At 42.6% G+C, this 24,295-nt stretch overlaps 1 protein-coding gene across 1 annotated transcript in view; it reads left to right on the plus strand.

The window, feature by feature from the left end:
- Positions 1-24,295, plus strand: part of PARD3 (par-3 family cell polarity regulator) — an 807,488-nt gene that overhangs the window by 764,139 nt on the left and 19,054 nt on the right. The window contains 1 exon segment of the mRNA XM_075315482.1: positions 18,489-18,609. Within this exon segment, the coding sequence (XP_075171597.1) occupies positions 18,489-18,609 (121 nt within the window).

The following is a 24,295-nucleotide window of genomic DNA, read 5'->3' on the forward strand; positions in this document are numbered from 1 at the left end:
TGGGTAAGGATACAGTAGGTCAGGGCAGAGCTGGTCAAGATGCGGTATAGTGAACTGACAGGGATTGGTGAGGATACAGTAGGGGGAGGGTAGAGCTGATCAAAGAGCGGGTATAGTGGACTGAGGATACAGTAGGTGACGGCAGAGATGGTCATGGAGCGGTTTAGTAGACAGAGTTGGGTGGGTGAGGATACAATAGGTGAGGGTAGAGCTGGCCATGAAGCGGTATAGTGGACTGAGGGGGATAGGTGCGGATACAGAAGGTGAGGGTAGAGCTCGTCATAATAGGGTTCCTCAGGTTGTAAGCTTGTCGAAAGAAGTGGGTCTTCAGGTTTATTCTGAAGGTTTCCACGGTAGGTGAGAGTATGATATGCTGGGGTAGAGAGTTGAGTATGGGGGAGTCACAGGAGAAATATTGTATGTGATTGTGGGAAGAAGAGATAAGATGGGAGCAGAGAAGGACATCTTGTGAGGATTGGAGGTTGCATGCAGGTAGATAACGGGTCATGTATGGAGGAGACAGGTTGCGGATGGCTTTGTATGTCATGGTTAGGGTATATATTAATACTAGCACCATACAGCGAGCACATAAGTGCCATGGAAAATGTAGACAGGGATCTATCCAGATATCTACAAAAACCTATGCTAATGTAAATGTGCACGCAGTGGCAGTGTGTAACTAATACGGTGTTGGTGTGTCTTCGGAGAAGTTGTCCTTGGCTGCTAGTGCTATTCTCTTACTTGGTAAGGCTAAAAAGAAGTAGTGCTTAAATTTTGTCATCCTAAATAATTTCTAAAAGTATTGTAGAACCAAAAAGATCCATTAAAAAGTCATAAACAAAATCAGACAGTACGCGCCTTCCCTGGGAACAGCCCAGACTACGGCAACGCCTGTCTTAGCGTTTTGGCTGCATCGATGCTATGAGCTACCTACCTGACACCACCGCTGCAGCCAAAACACTGAGACCTGAGAAGTGTCGGAGATCCAGCTCTGGACCTTGTAAGGGTGAGTGTTGTTTGATTTTGTGGTTTTATATGACTGGGGTCCACTTGGTTAAAAATGGAAAATCCCTTAAAATAGTAAATTGTTACCTAAATATTAGTCCAGTTATGTCAGGTGGCCTCATCACTGTGAACCACACAAGTCCTGGGTTTGGCTTTCAACTTCTGGCTCTGTGCTCCACACAAGGGAACGTTTGTGTACAGGAAAGGGGGGGCTGAATGTTAATTTCGATAGCTGAGCCAGCCACCCTCTTTGTATTGTCCATGAAGGAGAAGGGGGCTGGCTTAGCTATGGCGGTACAGGCTGGACCAGTCTTGGTGGGACGGACACACCAAATACGTGGATGTCAAAGACTATGGAAATACTGTTATTGGGTAGAAGCGGGTAATGAATGTTGCATTTTTTTATGTAACATCAATGCAAATTTTAATTCAAAGAAGTGTTGGATTTTCACTTTCTATCATTTGGGGAGCTGAGTTGATAAAGTTTTCTCCATTGCTGTGTTCCTGAAGTGATATGCCTTCTGGTTAATTTCGGTGACATGGGACTTCATTATCCTCCCTGCAAAAATCTGTGATTTTCTCCCTCTGTTCATTCTGCAGAGTTTTCCTAACTTTTATGCAAGGGGAAAAGATGTATTATTGAGATGTGTTACTGAATATATTTCCAGCGCTACAGAGATTCCCTTTTGCTTCTCGTCTCATGAAGACACGATTTGACATTCTGGTATCCGACCGCAGAATTAACAGCAGAATTCCCTACCCAACCCTTCAAGAACTGACCCAGTTGCTTCAAAGTAAAGCTTCCTAGCCTCGAGCGTTCCTCTTCTCAGCTCCCCCGGGGAACTTTTCTTGCAGAAAATTACTGCAAACTTCTGTTCACAACAATTTTTAGGAACCAACTTTTTATTTCCGCTGTCCGCATTTATAAATGTAAAAGCAAATGGCCCTTAAAGTAGACACGTCGCCACGCTTCAGCCGCAGCAGATCTTAGTACTAGCGTACTCGTATGATATTATATCGTACTTAAAGACTTTTATGGATGAAGATCAGCACCAGATTTACATCTCAGGGGCCTGAAGGCACAAATTATTAATGTGACTCTGGTCCTCCATTATGCCACACATTAAAGAGGACTTGGCACTTGTAGAAATGTTTTTTTTTCTTTTTCTTTCAACCTGGTATAAATGCCGCCGTTCTCCTGAATCCAACGATGTCCTTCATTTGTTCCTGCGCTTCTCCGTTCCTGAGATATATGGCCACCTCTACCCTGTATGCAAATCTAGTCCTTTTAGACAAGAGGGTGTGGTCACCAGCTCCTCTCTATGGTCATATTATGGGCCACGACCAGTTGGCTAAAAGACTAGGTTTATATAGTGGAAAGAAGTGGCCATATAGAATGATCAGAGCTATAGGAACAAAAATAATGTCACATTCAGGGGGAAAAAAAGCAGCATTTACACCATGGGGAAAAAATATGTATTTATGGCAAATGACAGGTCCTCTTTAAAGGGGTATTCCCATCTCTAAGATCCTATCCCAATATGTAGTATGTGTAATAATTATATTAGCAAATACTTCCAATTAGAAATGTAGTATAGTTCTCCTGATTAGCTATATCACTTACCTCATGTGCAGGGCATTACAGCTTTGGTATCCATGGTTACGACCACAATCAACTAACCAATTGTCCCTATGTATATGGCCATAACCTTCTATACCTAAATTGCAATGCCCTGCACATGAGGTAAGTGACATAGCTTTTCAAAAGAACTATTACATTTCTAATTGTAGGTATTTGCTAATATTTATTATTATTATTATTATTATTATTACTACACCTACTGCATATTGGGATAGGATCTTGGAGATGGGAATACCCCTTTAAAGGGAATCTATTACCAGATTTTTGCCACCTAATCTGAGAGCAGCATAACATAGGGGCAGAGATCCTGATTACAGCAATATGTCACTTACTGGGCTGCATAGTGTAGTTTTGATACAATCAGTGTTTAATTAGCAGTATATTATCATTGCAGGACTAGTTGGCGTGCTGCGAGGTAGCCCAACATATTCATGTGCTCTGTATAACTGCTAGAGCTGCAGCAAAGAAAACAGTGATTTTATCAAAATGACATCAAACAGCTCAGTAAGTGACACATTGCTGGAATCAGGGTCTCTGCCCCCTACATTATGCTTCTCTCAGATGGGGGAGCAAAAGCTGGGTGACAAATTCCCTTTAAATTGTCTCTCCAGTAAAGGAGACAAACTCTAGCACAGCGCCACCTATTGGAAGTAGCGATCCTAAAAGTCACAAGTGAATTTTTAACAATCCTTTGCAATATGACTCAGGATATATAAGCCAGATCAGAATCCCAATTTGCAGACACGGTGTTTCGGGGTGCTTGCCCCTCGTCAGTGCAAAGTATGGGGGGGGTGTCTGATCTGGCTCATGAGAAAGCTATGTGGGGACCACAGGGGAACACTATTCTCCTTAAGGAGACTTTGCAAGCCAGTCTGGCTGCCAGTAAGGGGACTTATTTAAGGCATTTTTAAGATGATCACGAGGAGCTTCCAGTTGGAGTTTTGTCACTTGATGGTAGCGATGGCACAACATGCAGTTTTATTTCTAATGTTAAAGTGATGGAAATATCAATCAGATTTTTTTTACATGTATTTATAAAAACTTTTTGCCAATTTTTTTTATTTTACAGCAACACTCCAGTATATTTTTTACAGGTGAGGGTATTAGGTGCCCACCAACCCCTCTCACTAATTCCAAGGCTTCCCGTTGTTTTTGTGTCCCCGGTGCTCCCCCTTTTCTTGTTTTTTTTGTTGTGCTTCAGACACACGTAGGTCTGAACGCACCCCGCCACACTTGCGACACCCGGTCAGCATAACATATACGAACTCTATGACAAGTCTCAGACTAGTCGGAGAAGGAAATATATGTAAAATATTTAAGACCCCCTGTGAGTGATGCCCGTGGACTCTTTTGTGGTGGGACATCTGTTACATGTGTAAAACAACCACCATTCCTTGTCTACACTGATCATTTTCCTTAAGGCTTTTTAGTGCAATCATTGATCCTTGGAACTAATTGAAAAAGATAATTGAAACATGGCCAGAGCCTCACGTTACATGACCATGTGGTGCCATTAACAGGGGACAACCCCTGTGACCTGGCCTGCTCTCTTGGGGGGAAAAGGACGCAGGACGATATATGTTACCGCAGTGAATCCTGCCATAAAACCATGGGTAAACATTCCACCTTCATGTAAGCACGGAAGGAGGGAAAGTATAACCTAGAAGCTATATTTATCATATACACCTTCTGTCTGTGCTGGCAAACATCCTAAAACATAGCTGGTAAATATTTAATGAGGGAAGCTTCTTCATTAGTGGAGGATGTTAATAATTTACAGATGATGTAGTGCCTGGTGAGGTTTTGACATTGGCGTTCAGTCATACATTGGTATTTTGTACAATAGCCTCTGAAATGAATCCCTCCGTACACGACTTCTGTTGCCTCATTGTCTCGGTGTAAATGATATTCTCCAAGTACCTGTGAAGTGTCTGATAAAACTCCCTCATTGCCAGTTCTTCTTCTCCACCAGGCTGAGCGCGACGAAAACCCAAACGCGTTCCCTTCATTTATCCGCGAGTATTTGTGATGATTTATTCAGGGGATGATGTCTTCTATTAATCTGGCCACTTTATGCGCAATAACCCGGATTGTGTTGCAACCCTCCTGCCAAAAAAGTCTCAAGTTGTGCCTCAGTGCGGAAGATATCTGCCGCGGATTTTATATTCTTGCCATCGTATATAATTGTAATTGAGGAAAATGAAGGATTTAAAGATCATTTCGGCTAAATCTTTGACGATTTTGGAATGTCTCCGTGCAGTCTTTACTGTCGAAACAGTCTGTTTATACAGAGATATTTTGTTGGTTTATTTACCCCTTAAAGGGGTTTCACCGATCTACTGGGTCTTCATCAGTGCCATAGACTTTAAATTGCGCAATGCCTGACCAGTTCTCTGTTCAAATCATAGTCCTTGCAGCTTGAGGAGATGGTGGTTAATGGACCCCCCGTGCTGGCGATTGACGAGAGTATCTAAAGTGGTATTACCTTTGTCTACTGCATGAAATAATACAATCTGGAGCATTATTCCATGTAGTGCCATCCTGCAATGAAGCAATTTCTGCATTTATACCACAATTTTTTCTTAGGAGTCCTTGAATTGTATATGAAACTGACATGCCCGCTCCAGGGCCGGGGGCACTCGTAACCTGGCCAGACTAGTTCGGGGATGTCAGCAGTGGCCTTGGTCCGGCTCCGTGACCCTGGCGGTGTCTCAATAATATTAAGCTCAGGATGAAGTGGATCTTTCTTCTGCCGACTTAATTCCACTGTAATGTCCTATTATAAGTCCACTTCAACATAAATCTGCATATTTAAAATCATTCAGCTACTAGCCTCCCCGACATGTTTCACCATGACTGGCTTCATCAGAGGACTGTGGCTATGACTCCCCATGTTCGGGTGCTCAGTACTTGCCGAACAGGCTCGCTATGTTTTTGGAGTGTGGGAGGAAACTGGATTACCTGGAGGAAACCCACGCATACAAACTCCTTGCAGATGGTGTCCTTGATGGCATTTGAACCCAGAACCCTAGTACTGCCATACTGCAGTGCTAACCACTGAGCCACTGTGCTGCCAGCAGTGATGAGTGGGCATTCCCATGCTCAGGTGATGGGTACACGTAATGAGCAGTTGGACCCTCAGACGGGCTAGACTCGTGTACCAAGTGTACTGGAAGTCAATGGGCAATTAGAGCATTTTTCCAAAAGATCTTCTTCCCCATTGATTTCCATTATACTTGCAACACGAATTGAGTCTGTCCGAGCGTCTAACACTCGTTACAAGACCTAGGTTCTCGCTCATCACTAATTAATAGTAATCGGTCAATGTAAATGCACCTTTTTAAGATACTCCAGTAAAGCCCGCCATACACATTAGATGGCTGTGAGCTGAACGTTCAACCGACAGAAATCTCAACTGGCTATTCCATACACAGGAGCGATCATTCGGCTCTATGAGATGGAGGAGGTTTATCTCCAAGAGAACTAGAGCATCGTCAGTCTTCTCCAAAAGTAAAAGACCTCCATTTGCAGACATCTTTTTCAGGGTTCTTACTCTTCACTAGTGCAAAATTGGAAACTGGATGGATGGATGAGTGTTGTTGGAGGTCTAGTGGATAACGTTTCTCCTTGAGGAGACCACCAAGCTGTCATAGCGAGACGTCTAGGCCTATATAGTGTCCTTACGGTAGCTTTGCATTTTCCTCAAAGAGAAAAGGCTGATATACTTGACATACTCGGTGTTACTAAATCTGTGTTTGTATCATGTAACATAAAAAAATATCCTTGAAGTTTGCAATTATAGTAACTAGCTCCAGCTCAGTGACTTGATATGTAAACATTTAAACACTTGCTGTAATTTTTCCTTCCCAAAACTCTTCTTTACCATACGTCGTGTCAACCGAGGTCAGATGTCTTTTATTTCTTGTCATCTGAGATTTAACTCTACGGTTTTAGGTACACGTGTTGTAAATGACACTTTCCTTGCTCAAAAAAAAAAAATGGCTTTAAGTGTCGCTTTGCTTGACATTCAACAGATTTTCTTGTTGACCTGCTCCGCTTTGGAAGCACTTACCAGCCAGCGCTCCACCCCCCAGCCCACCTGGCCAAATATAGCATTCTAGGAAGGTCAGATCTCCAGGACTGGGCGGCATTGTTCCTCTTCCTGCTTTCCCCGTTGATTCGTAATTGCTTTGAACACCAAAAAAATGATTATAGAAGATTATACCTTTTTGAAGGCAATCTCAGTATCCACTTAAATAAAAGCACACAGTGGGGGAAATGTAGTGTGTCTTGCTTTGCAATTATATACCTTGTTATACCTAATTTCCAAATGCCTAAATTGCCTTTTTCTCCCCCCTCCTGTCCTGGCTCCTTCCAGTACAATTCTGTATTCCCACAGTGAGCGAGAAAAATGTCTGCCAGTTTTTTGTTGTTGTTTTTTTTCCCCCTCTCTCTCTCGGAAGGATTTTTAGTGCGGCGGATAAAGAGATCTGTCTGATCATTGTTTGGATAGGCGAGGAAAAATCACACAAAATTGTTAGGCTGTCGCACCCCCTACAAGGATGACTTGCACAGAAACAAAAATTGGCACTTTTCTCTGCGGCACGCTCCCACCGGGAGGTATTATTGGAGTGAGGTAGCCTATCCAGCAATTTTAGGGTTAGAATTTAATTTTTTTTTTTTTTATTCTTTCTCCTTATGATTTCACATAAAACCACTTAAGGAAAAATGAAAGGTTTAAAAAATTGTGATCTTTTCTTAATAGGAAATTAGATTGGAAGATGTAACGCGAAAACATTGTCTAATACAGTCTATTCAAAAATAACACAAATTTAAAAAAAAAAATAGAATTTATATTCATATTGAAATGTAACTTTGTTAATTAGTTTATTAATTTAGAAGGATAAATATTACAACATTTAGTCTCCCATCCCCCCGCTTTTTAAGTGACGACATAAAACAGCTTTACGTTTCCACATCAAACAATTTTCTCTTGGCTTTCATGGTAATTAAAAAAAAAAATTACGATCGTAATCTTCTGCTTCAAAGATTCTGCAAAGAAAATAATAAAACATTTTTAAGATGCTGCTGACTTACTGCCATTATTATCATATCAATAATCATATTTGTGTTCACATCTTACCTCCAGATAACGACTCTTGATCATTTCATTAAATTAATGTGTTTTTTTTTTTTTACTTCGTTAAATAAATTGCTGGTTGTGCTAGGCTGTGTTTGTATTTCGTTCAATTACTGGTTCACGCAAAGGTAAAATAATATATTTTCAACGATTCAATTAATTTTGACTCACGAAGGATATTGAGATTTGTCTCTGGAAAGTATCCTGCAGTGGGCTTTTAGAATGAAAACAATATTTTAAGGACTGTTTTCAGGCTTAATGAAGACGACGTTTTGAAAATGTATTTTAAATATTAAGTTAAAGGGGTGTGTTTGCACAAAATCACTGTTCAAACCAAGCACCAGGGGGTCAGTGCACCCTTAACATATCCAGTTTAGTGAACCGTCTCACCTACTTGTTTTTCACTCATTTCTGTCCCACTAATCCTTGATCCACAGCTCTGGCAGGAGCTACAGGAACCAGAGAGAGATGGAAAACAACTAAGGCTCTGTGCCCACGTGTGCGTATTGCATGCAGTTACGCTGCAGTTACGTTTTCACTGCAGTGTTTCTGCAGCGATTTGAAGCGCACATGTGCTGTTCAAATCGCTGCAGAAATTTCTGCAGGGACACAACGCAACGTGGGTACATAGCCTAAGAGTGAAGGTGCACTGCTCCTCGATGCCACATTTGCACCAAGCACCTATGCTTGGTTTCAGCAGTCATTTTATGCTAACAGATTTGCATTACTGGGTCAAGATCCGTGTAAAAAAAACTAAACAATCCACACTTATCACCCATTAGGACTAAGTTTATGTTGCTGGAGAACCCACTGATCGTATAGGCAATAAGCATAGCTTTAAATGGAACCTGTCACCAAATTTGGCCCCTGTAAGCTGCGTCCACCATCTTATATACAGCATTCTAGAATACTGTATATATGTTCTCAGGCCGCTTTGTATAACGTAAAAAAAGCACTTTTATAATACTTACCTCGGGGGCGGTCCAGTCCGATGGGTGTCGCTGCTCTCCAGTCCGGTGTCTCCTCTCTGCTGCGATCACTGATCCTTTTATCCTGCCCAGTGTGGATGATGCATCCTATGTCATCCACAGAGGCCAGCATTGCGGTCCTGCGCAGACTCACTTTGATCTGCCCTGATGAGGGCACATTAAAGTACTGTAATGCGCAGGTGTGAGGAAAGGTTAAAAACAGCACACTCGTATGCACTACAATACTTTACTCTGCCCTCAGCAGGGCAGATCAAAGTGCGCCTGTGCAGGACCGCAATACCAGCCTGTGTGGATGATGTAGGAAACGTCATCCACACTGGGGTGAGTAGAAGGAGGATGGCAATCACTGCAAAGAGGATGCGCTGACCATAGAGCAGCGACACACATTGGACCGGACCACCCCTTAGGTAAGTATAATAAGTGTTTTTTACATCATACATAGGGGCCTTGGCTCTTATATACAGTATACTGGAATTCTGTATATATAAGAGCTCACTGATGGTGGCCGCAGCTTATAGTCGCCAAATCTGGTGTCAAGTTCCATTTAAGAGGGTTTTCCCAAAGTTATCTCCTATCCATAACTTACTAATAGTTGGGGATCTAAATTACAGGGAACCCTTGCGATCCTGAAAACTGGGCCCTGGATTCCAAAAATTGGGCCATGTATCCCAAAAAGTGCTCCCTAGCTCCCAAAAAGTGGTCTCTGGATCCCAAAAACTGGGCTTTGCGGAGGTACATCTTGATTGAAGTGGGAGTGCAAATACTTAACTTCTGCTTCATTGTTCTATGAGACCCCCAGAAATAGCTGAGCTCTGTAGTTCGACCGTTCCACGGATAGTTGCCCGACACCGGCTTTCTCTACCATACCCAATGAAAACACACAACTGTCGGGCTGAGCCGCGTCTTCAAGTGTACAGAACAGTTCTCAGATTACATGATGCTGCCTTCTAATATTCACCTAAGGCTACTTTCACACTTGCGTTGAACGGCATCCGTTGCATATAATGGCACAACGGATGCAACGGATCGTACAAAACAACGGAAAGCTTTTTTTTTTTTTTTTATATATATATATTTTTTTTCTTCTTTACAGTTTTACCGGCAGCAGACTATTGTGATCGATCAGCTGATCACCCGGCGGCCGGGCGCTCAGCTGAGCGCTCTCAAAAGCCGGCGGCCGGGCGCTCACATGCCGCTGGCCGGGCGCTCAGCTGAGCGGTCTCACATGCCGGCTGCCGGGCGCTCAGCTGAGCGCTCTCACATGCCGCTGGTCGGGCGCACAGCTGAGCGGTCTCACATGCCGGTGGCTGGGCGCTCAGCTGAGCGCTCTCACATGCCGGTGGCCGGGCGCTCAGCTGAGCGCTCTCACATGCCGCTGGTCGGGCGCACAGCTGAGCGGTCTCACATGCCGGCTGCCGGGCGCTCAGCTGAACGTTCGGCCACCGAGAGACAAAATAAAGTTTGTGATTTTTTAAAAAAAAAAAAAAAAAAGCATGCGCAGTGAAATCCTAAGGATTGCGCTGCTTGCAAAAAGTTACATGCTGCGTTCCTTCTGCCCGACGCAGCGTCAAAATAACGACGCTGCGTCGTCCAGCGGATGCAACGCTGACACTTGCGTTACAGTGCGTCGTCCATACAAGTCTATGGAGAATAGCGCAGTGCGTTAACGGACTGCGCAATTCTCCATAGTGACGGACTGCGCTGAACGCAAGTGTGAAAGTACCCTAAGACAGATAAAGTCCTTCTAATGTGCTTCTTTAGAAAGCCGTTTTTCACGTAGTCCTTGTATAACTGAGCACTAAATATCTTAAATCTTTGTAAAATTTTAGTATAATGCAAAGTGAGAGTGCCAACTTTCCAAATGGTATTTCTGCATAAATGTATGCGCATAGGTCAACAGATCGACGGAAGCCACAGATCGTTACACTTGAACAATATCTCAAACTTCTTATAGATTATATAGGTCCTTTTTCCAAATTTGTCCTTGCTAAGAGGGTAAATATCCAAAAAGCAGGTAGACTTTACTGCAGAATAACAGCATTGAGTGTTGTTTTGCCATTTTAATTAGCTGGCATGAAAATTTAATTCTAATGTCTCTCTTAATTGTTAACTAAAAACTAAAACCGGTCTTAACTTTCTGCGGGTTGTCAGGTAGATGTAATGTTCTACGCTTTGCAGCGCCTGGCCCTGAAAATATCAGGCTTATTATAGTGATCAATTAGCTGTTTGCTTGGAAAACAGGTTGTACTTGTTCTACTCTTCTAGAGGTGTGAAAATGCCCATATATCTCCTGGGTGTAGAGGGCATTGCAAAGAGCAGTTTAGTCATCTTGAAAAGAAGGAAAGAAGCGTCATGCGGTGCGGCTTTGAAGTGTAAATGAACTGGTGAATGTACGGTGTAGAAGAACTTAATGGCTGAACGTTCTGCAGGACAAACCGGCTGACCTTGTGTTCCCTTGTTCTTATATATTCTCTGATGTATGTATTCCGAAAATTGGAATCGGCTTGAATGCATATAATTTCCTGTAAATGAATCTCTGCTTCCAGTTGGAAGATATTAGAACAAAGAAATATTTTCCATATAAAGTCTAATCCGTGCATTGACCACAACATTGAACACGTCTTGCAGGTTACAGTACAGTTGATTTTGTTTCTATCTCGAACAGTAAATGATTTGGGGCCATGTGAGAAGCCCCATAAATTTATTTTAGATGATATTATTTTCTCACCAGGCATTTACAAATCTAAATGGGTTTGCAAGGATTAAAGAAACATGTCTGTTTTGCAAAACCAGTGCTTATATGTGTGCTAGAAGCTTAGAACCATTCTTTTCAATGTGGCCACCAAGCAGCAATACCAGTCACAACCCATGGATAGATGTGGCACTGTTTCTGGAAGAAAGTGGACAAGTTTTTCTAATTCTGGGCAAACTCTTTTAGCCCATAAGGCATTGTCATTTAGATGTACGTGATTGCGTGGGTGATCTTGTGAGGGGAGGGCTCAGGAGCTGACCTATATTAAATAGGTAAGAGCAGATACTTGGCACTCAAATAGTTAAAGAAACTGGTATGTTATTGAGTAAGCTTGACCAGATACAGATGTTTCGATCTAACATAGACCTTCATGAGTGTGCAGTGCAGATGGTCTGCTCAGCTTGTGAGTGAAAGTAGTGGTGGTGTAGATCAGTGTCTACCGCTGTGTGGCAGAAGCGGTGGACACTGTGATCTACACCAGCGCTACTTTCACTCACAAGGTGAGTAGATTATCTACACTGTATACTGATGAAGGTCTATGTTAGATCGAAACGTCTGTGCTGTATTTGGTCAAGCTTACTCAATAACATACCGGTTTATTCAGCTATTTGAGTGCCAAGTATTTGCTCTTTGCTACATACGGGACTGGATCCTACTTGAGCACCTACCACACAGAAGTGCTATGTTTATCCACAATATATTAAATGGCTAACTCAGCTGTGATAAGCTTCTGGCGTCACTTGAATGGAACGCACACAACTGCATGCGCTTACCAGCTTCCATCGACGCCCTATGACGCAATCGTTTGACACTGATGTGTTATTACGGCAGCCAAAGGCCCCCGTTGCTGCCATCTTGGTGCTCCTCTGTATGTATGTAAGGGACGGGTTGTCACCCAACTCTCTTCTCCTTTTCAACTTTCCTCCGCAAAGAAGGAAGGATCAGATGCCTGGTTTTATTACATTGTTTAAAAGAACTGAAGTCCTTAGTGGTTGATACCTTTTAATGGCTAACTGAAAAGATGGTAATATATAGCAAGCTTTCGAGACTACTCAGGTCTCTTCTTCAGGCTCAATATAACAAAAAATCTGAAGTCACATATTTATACACAACAGGACATAGAATGGGGCAGTAAATAAAACAAGTTATGTGAAGCAGAACTATCAGTATGGCCATAAATATTGCTGCAGTTCAGTGTGAAAGTTTTATTGTCCTCTGATTGGGGTCTGGTCCAGGGCTGTGATGCCCCCGGATGGTCTGAGGAGCACATCTCTTAATTGATGTAAAAAGACATGAATCCATGAGACACATTCATTTACTCTGTAAAAGATGGTAATAATAGCCAGCTTTCGAGACTGCTCAGGTCTCTTCTTCAGGCTCAATATAACACAAAATCTGAAGAGTCACATTTTTTAGGTTTTATTACCTAATTCTTATGTTCACATGGGACATAAGATCCCACCAGAAGTGGCTTTCAGCAGCCTACTTCCTTCTTTTTATTTGGAACACATCAACGCTCAGCTGAGCTGTGGATGCACGTGTATGAAAGAGGGTCAGGAGACACAACTTCCTGATATCTATGGCCAGCACTACTCTCTGCTTTGTGGACAATTTTGAACGTTGACCGGCTAAGCCCCAGCATCTGGCACCAGATGTGGTGACATCACTAGGCTACTCTGTGAAGCTCCAGTCGTGCCTGATTGCCCTTGGGTTTGGGCTGACTGTTGTGCACAATGCAGAATTTTTCTACTATATTACGTGACTTATATTATGTGTAAGATTTTCTATTGAAATCACATTACTTAGAAAAGTCAATGGATTACTTTTACCTTGACCTAGTGCAGCAAAACATTCAAGTAAACAAGTCTGTGCTCCGAACATGTGTGGGAAATGAGACTCGTCAATGCACTGAGAAGGCGTAATGTACAGAGGATTTCAATAATCGCTATTCTCCAGCTTATCTAATTGCATCTATTGTAGCATTATAAATGGATTTAAAGGGAACCTGATAGTAGATTTATCATGTCTGAACCACAGGCAGTACTTATCAGACAGGAGCTGCGTTATTGCTGCTGTTTATGTGAAATTCTGAAATGCTGCTTTTTTTCCGATAAAATATTCTATGAAAAGCCGGGGGAACTATACATCTTGGATGACTAGTCCAAGAGGCTGGTCCCTGACAGCTTCTCCCTGTTCCCCTAGACTGACAGGTGTCTCCCTAAACACAGGCCTCAGGAGTTGGTAAGCCAAACCTCCGACCCCTCAATATCACTGACTCCGACTGTGGAAGACGAGTGTCACTACTGAGAATGCAGCATAGATTCATCGCAACTAAAAGCCTAGATTCTTAGATCAACAATAGAATAGACATTTATAGGACATTTCAGAACTTTCCCAAATTCTTACGAAAACATATTCAGCAGTGAACTACTATACCTAATTTATTATATGTTGAAATATCGGAAGGAAGAATGGGTGTAATGCTGCGCTTATCACCAATAAGCCAAGTCTTTATTGTCTGAGCTATGCACAGGTCAACGCATTTCAGGGGTCGCAGACTGCTATACTGCATAGCATTATATGTTGTAAGAGTCAGTCATTCCATTTTATACGGACTCCACGAAAATGGACACAGTTTAGACCCCATAACTCCAACTCCGTAGCACTGCCTATCTATCTATCTAGCTATATTTTTTTATTTTTATATATAAAATATACAGTATATAATATACAGTGTGTGTGTGTGTGTGTGTGTGTGTGTGTGTATATATATATATATATATGCCCATAGAGCGAGACCTGTCAATATGGGGAAGCAGAACAGGATCTGCTGCAAGGGCCTGTCATCTGACTAGTCATCCGAGACGCATGGTCCCCAGATGGCTTTTCAATGTTTGATTTCTCTGAAGTTCCGCAATGTTTTTGAATAAATGAAACATTGCGCACTAACACAGATAGTGTCTATGCATGCTCCTCGTAGCTCTAATCTACTGTTAGGTTCCCTTTAACTACAGTAGGTCATATGGACCTTTTTTCATGTTTCTGCTAGAGACTGCATGATATAAACTGGCTGCAATCATTCTCCAGTTATGGTAGATTGAGATATTATAATAATTATTGATGAAGTGCACACTTCACAAAACACACAAGGCTAAAGAGATGGCCCCACGTTACGGAGAAGAACAACACTCAACCAGGGATTTTTGGCCACAGGTGGACAGATGAGCAAATCTTTACACAAAATTAAGAACTGTTTTGGTGCAAATTGGCTTGATCCAATTCTCCAGCCTAGAGTTGTCTGGAATGCTATGCTCTCTCCATGAAAATTACTGAAACCTTAGTGGGTCCAATTAAGGTCAAGAGAGTCCACCAGGTTTTATTGGAGTCAGTTTGTAAATTTAGTGGAAGTTTTGGTACAAAGAGAGCATTAAAGCTCCAATAACATTATGGCTGAAAGTGCCGTTATGCGGATGTGGCCAACAGTCTAAAGTGTGTGGGGACCCAATAATGTTGGAGAAGATAAGGATCTGGCATGTCCAATTTCAGACTGCCGATACATTTGTTTTCTAAAGCTGGTGTCACACATAACGACGACGACAACGACGTCGCTGCTACGTCACCATTTTCTGTGACGTTGCAGCGACGTCCCGTCGCTGTCGCTGTGTGTGACATCCAGCAACGACCTGGCCCCTGCTGTGAGGTCGCCGGTCGTTGCTGAATGTCCAGCTTCATTTTTTGGTCGTCACTCTCCCGCTGTGACACACACATCGCTGTGTGTGACAGCGAGAGAGCGACGAAATGAAGCGATCAGGAGCCGGCACTGGCAGCTGCGGTAAGCTGTAACCAGCGTAAACATCGGGTAACCAAGGGAAGACCTTTCCCTGGTTACCCGATGTTTACGCTGGTTACCAGCCTCAGCTCTTGCTGCCAGTGCCGGCTCCTGCACTGTGACATGTGGCTGCAGTATGCATCGGCTAATTAACCCGATGTGTGCTGCAGGAGAGCAAGGAGCCAGCGCTAAGCAGTGCGCGCGGCTCCCTGCTCTCTGAACTGTGACATGTAGCTGCAGCACACATCGGGTTAATTAACCCGATGTGTGCTGCAGGAGAGCAAGGAGCCAGCGCTAAGCGCGGCTCCCTGCTCTCTGAACTGTGACATGTAGCTGCAGCACATATCGGGTTAATTAACCCGATGTGTGCTGCAGGAGAGCAAGGAGCCAGCGCTAAGCGCGGCTCCCTGCTCTCTGAACATGTAGCACAGCGACCTTATGATCGCTGCTTCTGCTGTGTTTGACAGCTAAGCAGCGATCATAACAGCGACTTACAAGGTCGCTGTTACGTCACCGAAAATGGTGACGTAACAGCGACGTCGTTGTCGCTGTCGTTTAGTGTGACACCAGCTTAAGAGGTGGAGATGTCTAGCAGCGGGTCTCATAGAGAACACGGGAACTCTCCACAGGAAATTACAAGAGGAACTCAACCAGACACAGTACTCCGCTGCAGTTAATGGGGTTTGTCGAGCAACATTGGTGTCCATCAAGTGATAGATTCAGCATTACTTAGTTTTTTATCTGTTCATATTACTGAACAAAACAAGAATGCCGCGGAGACACCATCACATGTTTCTCAACGCTAGCAGGAAACTAGCCAGGTCTTTCACCGGGAAGGAACAACCACGGGAAGGGCAGTCTCCAGTCAAGGAAACTGCCTATACCAAAACATGGTATCCATCCACAGACAGCTGTTTCGGGGTATTTGCCCCTCTTCAGTGCGGAGTTGGAAACTGGCTAGTGGGAGCAATGCCTAGTAGAATGCCTACCATTGAAATTACTGCATTCTATGATGGAACAGAATTCGGCACCATGACATGCAATGTACCAATATGATGGAGTAGGCAGGAGGATGACATTATCTCATTGATTACGGAACGTAAATTGAGCCAGGCACCACTTAATTGGTAACAAAGTCGACGACATTATAAGCCCGGACATGGCAAGAAACCTTTACTTTTTGATGCATATTTAAAACACTTGTTCGAAATTTTTACTGCTATTCATTTATTTGCGGTATTAATTCAATGTTTGGATATAAAATATTGTCATTCACTTATCATTTACATTTATTACTTGATATAAAGTTGTAAAAAAAAGTTTTATTACTTGTTATTTTTTCACCCTCCACAACATTATTATTGCAGTGTGTAACTATTCTGCAATTACACAATTCTCCAAAACCTCCACATTAGCGTCAGACCAATGGGAGACATTATTGCTTAAAGGAGCTACCCAGAATTACAAAAATATGGCTGTCTTTCAGAACCACACCACACCTAAGCATGATTTGTGCGTGGTAGAACAGCTTAGCTATATTTACTTAAATGGGGCTGAGTTGTAGTACCAGACACTACCCATGGTCAGGGGTGGTGCTGATTATGAAAGAAAGCATCCCCTTTAAATATCATAGTTGGCGGACTGGTTACCACTTGTGGGCTACATGAAAAATATATTTATGAATATTAAATAATGAGGCATTTATTTGTTTGAAACTGACGTTATTGAAGGAGTTGTTTGCGTTGGACAATTTTAGGGTCTGTTAATTAGATGATCATAAAGTCTCCCTATCTCTAGCAATTAGATGTAATCTGTGTGAAAATCTGACAGTAAATCCCCCATACAGTTTAGATGCCATTGGACTAAAGGTACCTTCACACATAACGACTTACCTGTGATCCCGAAAACGATGCGACCTGATAGGGATCGCAGGTAAGTCGCTGGGAGGTCGCAGGTGAGATGTCACACAGTGAGATCTTACCAGCGATGCAGAACAATACAGATCGCAGTAGCGACCTGTATAACGATCTCAGCAGTCACTGTGATCCTGTTACACAGTGTCAAACACAGCGATGTGTCCTGCCCAGCAGGACATTACCTTTGAAGAAAATGGCCTGGACCATTCTGCAACGATTAGCGATCTCACAGCAGGGGCCTGATCGCTGGTAAGTGTCACACATAACGAGATCGCTAACGGGATCGCTACTGCGTCACCAAACGGTGACTCAGCTGCGATCTCGCTAGCGATCTCGTTATGTGTGACAGTACCTTAACGATGGTTCTGCAGATTCCTGAGCCGGTAACTCTTACCCATCTCTCCTATTCATAGGTGCGCTCACTCTGATCCATAATTCTCCCGACAATCACTTGCCCGGGAGCACCATACACATTAACCCAAAAAGAGGCATTAGTTTTATAGGGACCCAACAAAAATGAGGTTGCCTTGCCATTGGCTGTTGGGCTCACATAAAATCTGGCCAATTTTCTGTGCTAAGTATCTCAATTTTTACGTCTTTCATAGCAGTAATGCATGTCCTTATTCCCATATTCATTGCTCCACATATCTTAGCACTGCAGTGTGCAACTGTCTCCTTTTTGTCACCATACACCTTAGACTGCTGGACGAACCTGCAAGTTCGTCCGACATTACTGCACTGTATATGGTTAGCTTCAGTGTTCAGCTTCAATGCAGCGCCACCACATGGTAAATTAAGCATTACAGCATGCCCCGTAAAACCAATGAGTTGTCTACATAGTGTTGGACACAACAAGTCCTCTAGAACATGGGAGGTTCTTTGTGATCGCTCCCTACCCCGGCCAAAAAATAAGGATTGTAGGGGTAAAGATGCCATCAGAAAAAAAATAATAAAAAGTAAAAGGGCTATTCAGGAGGCATTTGGACTGTGAACTAATTTGGGCTATTGGAGGATGATACAGAGATGCCTTTGGCTGTGCACCCCCCTGCCATTGAAGGACATGAATAGTCTGATTGTCACATAAAGCCTTGGAGGTCCCAGAGCTCTTTCCAGGAGTTGAGGTTTACCATGTTGTTATTTATACCCGTATTATTTTGACGTTGCACCCTCTGTGTTACCCAACAAAAAAATTAACAATTTTTATATTTATTTCAGCAATCGATCAACTCCAAGCAATCATGACCGGATACAGCGTCTTCGTCAGGAATTCCAGCAAGCCAGGCACGAAGATGATGTGGATGAACGCCGGCGTACGTACAGTTTTGAACAACCTTGGGTGAGTGCTTTAATGCGTCCATTAATTAAAGATGTAGGGGATGGGGGGGAGTGAGGAATTCATCAATAAGATCCAATTCTAGGGTGTGTACTCCTTACGGCGCTATACAACCAACCTATGACCTTTCAACCCATGTCCTTATTCTCACAGCATGTGTCCATTATGGATAATTTAATTTCATATCTGACCTCACCATCTGCCCACTTATTTAAGTGATATCAGATTCCTGCCGCATCAAATTGTGTTTATTTTGCAATGAAGCAAATCCAAAAGTCATGGATGTGTGAGAATAATGAGCACCGTGAAATCCAATGCAAACACTACAACTAATGCATAAGTGGAATATTTTTTTTTTCTTTTAACAATGGGTTATTTATACAGTATCTGCCTTCCCTTAATTTGTGCACATAGGACCTGCTGTAATCCATTTTTCTGCTGTTTTTTTAAAATATATCTTCATGAGACCCAGTGTCGCCTTTCTCAGATCTAATCCCAACTCTCATTTATTGTGGTCACTCAATTGTGATTGACAGGGCTGCTTTCAATAGACCTGCTAATAATGGCTTATGGTAACAGTCCCTTTGTGAGTTACTAATGAATGAAAACCTTTACCTTATGACTTGCTGAGTCCCTTAGTAGTAAGCGGACCGTAGACATAAACAGATGAGTTTTACTTTTTCCAGATCGGTCACTTTCATTTCATGCAAATGACCATTAAGGACAATCTATAATGTCAAGAGTTCAGGCAGCTCATCCCAATGAATTGTTTTATAGAGGGTGCACGTTCCAAGAAAGCTGACCAGTGCAGAAGTAGTATAGGACTAGCACTCAAGAATATCAAGATAATGCTATATTTTATTTTTCAACATGTAACAATCCGATTTTAAATATATACCGTAAGCGCGTTATCCAGTCAGTGAAAATCCAAGATACAGAGACATATAAAACTATGTTTTGAAGCAGAGAATCCCTTCATCAGGTGAGAAAAAGCAAGAACGGTATGAATCTCTTGAAGGTATAATATTGGCTTGTCCAGGATAATAGCCACAGACGTTTGCCATCAGTTACGATACAGTGATTTTTAATATATACTGCAAGTGTGTTGTTTTCTGTCAGTGAGAATCCAAGATACATGACACACAAAACAATTTTTTCGGGCAAAGAAGCCCTTCGTCAGGTATATTTGCAAGAACAGTATGAAACTTGTGGAGGTATAATATTGACAGGTCCAGGGTAATCGCCACAGACATTTACCATCAGTTTCGATATGGTTTTACCCTGGGACCAACACCAGCTCCATGAGAGTCCTGGTGTTCTTCTGTATTTGCCTGATAAATGCTTTCTCAACTTGAAATATACCGTTAACTGGTATTCTTAAGTTTGGAAGTTATTCCCCATCTACAGGATAACTTCCCACTTGCTGAGGGTTCCAACGACCGGGACCCTCACCAATTCCGAGAACAGGGCCTCTGAAGAACTCTGTAAAAAATGGATTGGTGGTTGATCATGCTCCCATCTGCTCCGTTCATCCTTAATAGGACCATTGGAGATATCCGAGCAGCAGACCACAACTGATTGACCACAGCTCTTTCATATGGGCTCTTCAGTGCCTCAGTTCTCGGAATTGCAGACCACAGCAATTGAGAATGTATCCCCCATCGAATAGACAGAGAATAACTTCCCAACTTGAGAAGACCCTTTTAAGTGTCTATGTATCCTGGATTTTCAGTGACTAAAGGAACATTCTTAGTGAATATACCTTGACTTAGGGTCCCATTACACGTAGCGATGTTCCAGCGATCCCAACAACGATACGACCTGGTCAGGATCGCTGGTACGTCGCTACATGGTCGTTAGTGAGCTGGCAAACAGGCAGATCTACTTAACGACGCAGCAACGATACGACGATCCGTATAACGACCTCAGCGGTTGTTGGGACCCTGTCTAACATTAGCTATTTTGACGACTCAGACCTCGATAGAGGAGTAGTGTTTCCACCCACGCGTGCCAACGAGGTCGCTCGTCGTTATGGCGTCTCAAACAGCGATGCCTGCTGCCCAGCGGGATACCAACGATCAAAAAATGAACCAGGACGTTCAGGTACGATCGGCGATATCGCAGCAGGGGAAAGGTCGCTGCTATGTGTCACACGTAGCGAGATTGCTAGCGAGGTCGCTGTTGCATCACAAAACCTGTGATGTTTCAGCGATCTCTCTAATGACATCGCTATGTGTGACGGGGCCTTTAGATTGTTATAATCTACTGGTATTCATTTGGGGAGACAGTGGTCCGCTTTCCTGGAACGTGCAGCCTCCATATAACCATTCATTGAGAGATGAGCTTCCTTAACTTTCATACTACAGATTGTCCCTATTGCTCATTTGCATGGAAGTGACTAATATGGAAAATGTCAAATTCATTGTTTGCGTACAGCCAACTGACTACTAAAGCCTCCCATACATTCTAGATGACGGTCAGCTGAACGACCCTCCCATAAATAGGAACACTCACTTTGCCGAGTGCTGTGTTCTCCATCAGAGAGCCGCTGCCAGAGGAGTCTTATCTCTTAGAGTGTAAAAACATCAAGTCCAAAATCAATCACGCTAAATCCTCCCCCCCCCACAATAATTTGTCATGGGGCCCCCATATACATTAGACTGTTGGCCAAACCAGTCAGTATTGATGGGTTTATGTAAACAAGATGGTTTAGTATTGATGGGTTTAACCGACGTTCGCTTATCATGTATGGGGGTTTTATGGGATCCAGCAAGTCTCGGAAAATGGCTTGATAGTACAGGGAGATGTAAAGAACTTGTGCAAGAAAAATCCATGATACAAAGGTGGCTAAATATTGAAAAAACAATAAATTTTGGATTGTACAGAACCTATATTTGTGGGTTTTGTTTTTTTTTTATGGGAACCCACCTTTCACCACTCAGGGCTTTTTTACACTTTGCGTTTTTCCCGTGGATACTCAAAGTATTTTTTCAAATCGGCAACATGTCAATTCTTTTAGTGTTTTTGCAGTATTTTTCATCCATTCACATGAAAGAGGTAAAACACGCAAAAAATTCACAATGGGCTACACATATTCTTGATATTTGTCAACTCATTGACGAATCGGCCCGTATAATGTGCAGCCATCCTGCTAATCTTATGGACAAGTCACTAAAATGATTGTATAATGCAGTAGACATTGCAGAACGTACTGTCTCCTTTCATATTGGCTCACGGATGACCATGGATAATGCCAGTCCTCGAATTGAGCTGTCACATCGTGTCATCAGAGTAATATAGTCTATAAAAGAGATCCCATCTACAAATTGAGTGTGTTGTAAGTTTACAAAGTTAAAAGGCCAATAAAACGAGTTTATGATTATTGATCATCTTACATTTAGATTATTCCTTGACCTTTAACTTAGTTTTTGCTTTTCTGAGATACTGCAGTTAATCTTACATATAACAGTATCAAATCCACCTAGATAGATTCAGTTTAAGGTCTGTGACAATGAGGTTCATTACATATTGTGGTGACTTGTCTGTGCACAATGAATGAGTTGCACCGATATATTAGGAACGCTCTTTCATGATAATCATGCTGTTTGGACAGGCTGATGAACACCCAACAATTAAAACGCTTGTTCTTCAGTGAAATGATCTTTTGGTTTTCCCCAAAGTTCATTGTTCTCAGCAGCACATTGTCCTCTGTAAACAGGGCATGTGCTGCCGAGGATAATGGCAGTCCTTGGCATAGAGCAGATTATTACAGATCTATTATTGCGCATATATTGGCCCTTGTAAACAGGAAATTAAAAAACCACCAACCAGCAAACATACTGCCTGTCAGTGGTCACGTAACGCTGCACATCATTCATATTTTGATTGGTTTACTTCAGTTTTATATTTATGATGGCAGTATAATAGTTTACTATATGGAGAAAATCACTGCACACTCTTATATCAATATGCAAAGTCTTTAATTGTAGACGGGGTTCACTTTACAGGTGAAGGTGTCAGCGAACAACGTTTCGACCTAATCAGTTTTGATCTAGTCTTGATCAGAGTACTGCTGGCACTCCCGTGCCTGAGCTCAGATGCAGGATTACTTTTTGATTGTCAAAGCGACATTGTGATCAAGACCAATTAGGTTTAAATTTTATTCCATGTTGCTTTCACCTACTTTGTGTGAACCATGTCTACAGTTACAGGGAACCTGTAAGGTCCAATATACAACCAGAACCACGAGCAGTTCTGGGTACATATTGCTAATCCCTGCCCAACGGTACCTGCATACGCTAGCATAGATTTACCGTATGCTAATGAGCGTGGTGACTTTTCACCTGGGCGTTGCTTCCCTGACTATTCGGCCCCATTAGCATGTTAGCACACCCACAGGGGCTGACGGGCGTGCTAACATGCTAATGAATGCGCAGGGTCAGAGTATGATCTTACTCACCTCTCCGCCGCCATCGCAGCCCAACGCCAGATTTCGGCTCAGTGTGCATGATCTGAGAGTCTGTCATGCGCACTACTTCAGTTTGAAGCCTGGATGAGTACACCCGGCTTCATAGTGCGCATGACCTAAACTCCGGGGTGATGCGCACTGACCCAAAATCCGGAGTCGGGTGGCAATTGCAGCGGAGAGATGAATGAGATCATTCTCTGATGCTGCACATTCATTAGCATGTTTGCACACCCCTTTGGGTATGCTAATGTGGCCAACTAGCAAGGGGAGCACGGCCCAGGTGACTAGTCCCTGCACTCATTAGCATACAATATAAAATCTTTAGAAATACTTTTTCTAATGATCTCTTTATCTATGCTAGTGTATACGGGGACAGTTCTTACATGCTAAGGGGGTCAACTAGCCAAGGGAACTAACGTCCTTGCAACTAGTCCCTGTGCTCATTAGCATATCATAAAGGATTTTTAGAAATACTTTTTCTAAAGATCTCTTTATTTATGCTAGTGTATACAGGGACAGTTAGGCAGGGATTAGCAATATGCACCCAGAACTGCTCGTGGTCCTGGGTGCATATTGCACCTGACAGGTTCGCTTTAAAGACTTTTCATAACAAAATAAGAGTGTGCAGTGATTTTCTCCATATTGCTGCAAAGGTTATTTATGCACTAGCACCTCAACATTATAGGAGAGTGCACTCCAATCTCTTCTATATGACAGTCAATCATTTTTAAGTTTAATGAGGGTGTCCCAACCAAACGACCCTTCTGTAAAACAAGCAACGGTACAATAACGAAGAGCACTAGGGAAGGGTACGTTCTGTTGTACATACTAGTATGATAGCACGATAAAATCAATGGCAGACCATGTAATGCACGGTCACAATGATCTGACAGAACAGGAGCCAATTTGGCTAGTTGCGATGGCTTCGGAGTTTTTATTACACCCCTATGCTTTTATAGGACCATTGGACATGGGTTGTCCATTTTCAAAATCCCTTTAATATCTTTTTACATGCAACCTATAGAAAGGCTTTCATTTATCAATGACGTGAATGAAAAAATAAAACGCCCGCACCTTACATAAATTACAAAATATAATATTTGGTAGAGTGTGCCTGACAAGAGCGATTATTCATCAGAACTGGAGTTATAAGCTTGAGGCTCCTATGGTTATCTTTATATCAAAATTAATTTACAACATAATTGGTTTTCTTTAGCCAGC

Source organism: Anomaloglossus baeobatrachus, chromosome 6 (genome assembly GCF_048569485.1).
Source record: "Anomaloglossus baeobatrachus isolate aAnoBae1 chromosome 6, aAnoBae1.hap1, whole genome shotgun sequence".
Taxonomy (NCBI): Eukaryota; Metazoa; Chordata; class Amphibia; order Anura; family Aromobatidae; genus Anomaloglossus; species Anomaloglossus baeobatrachus.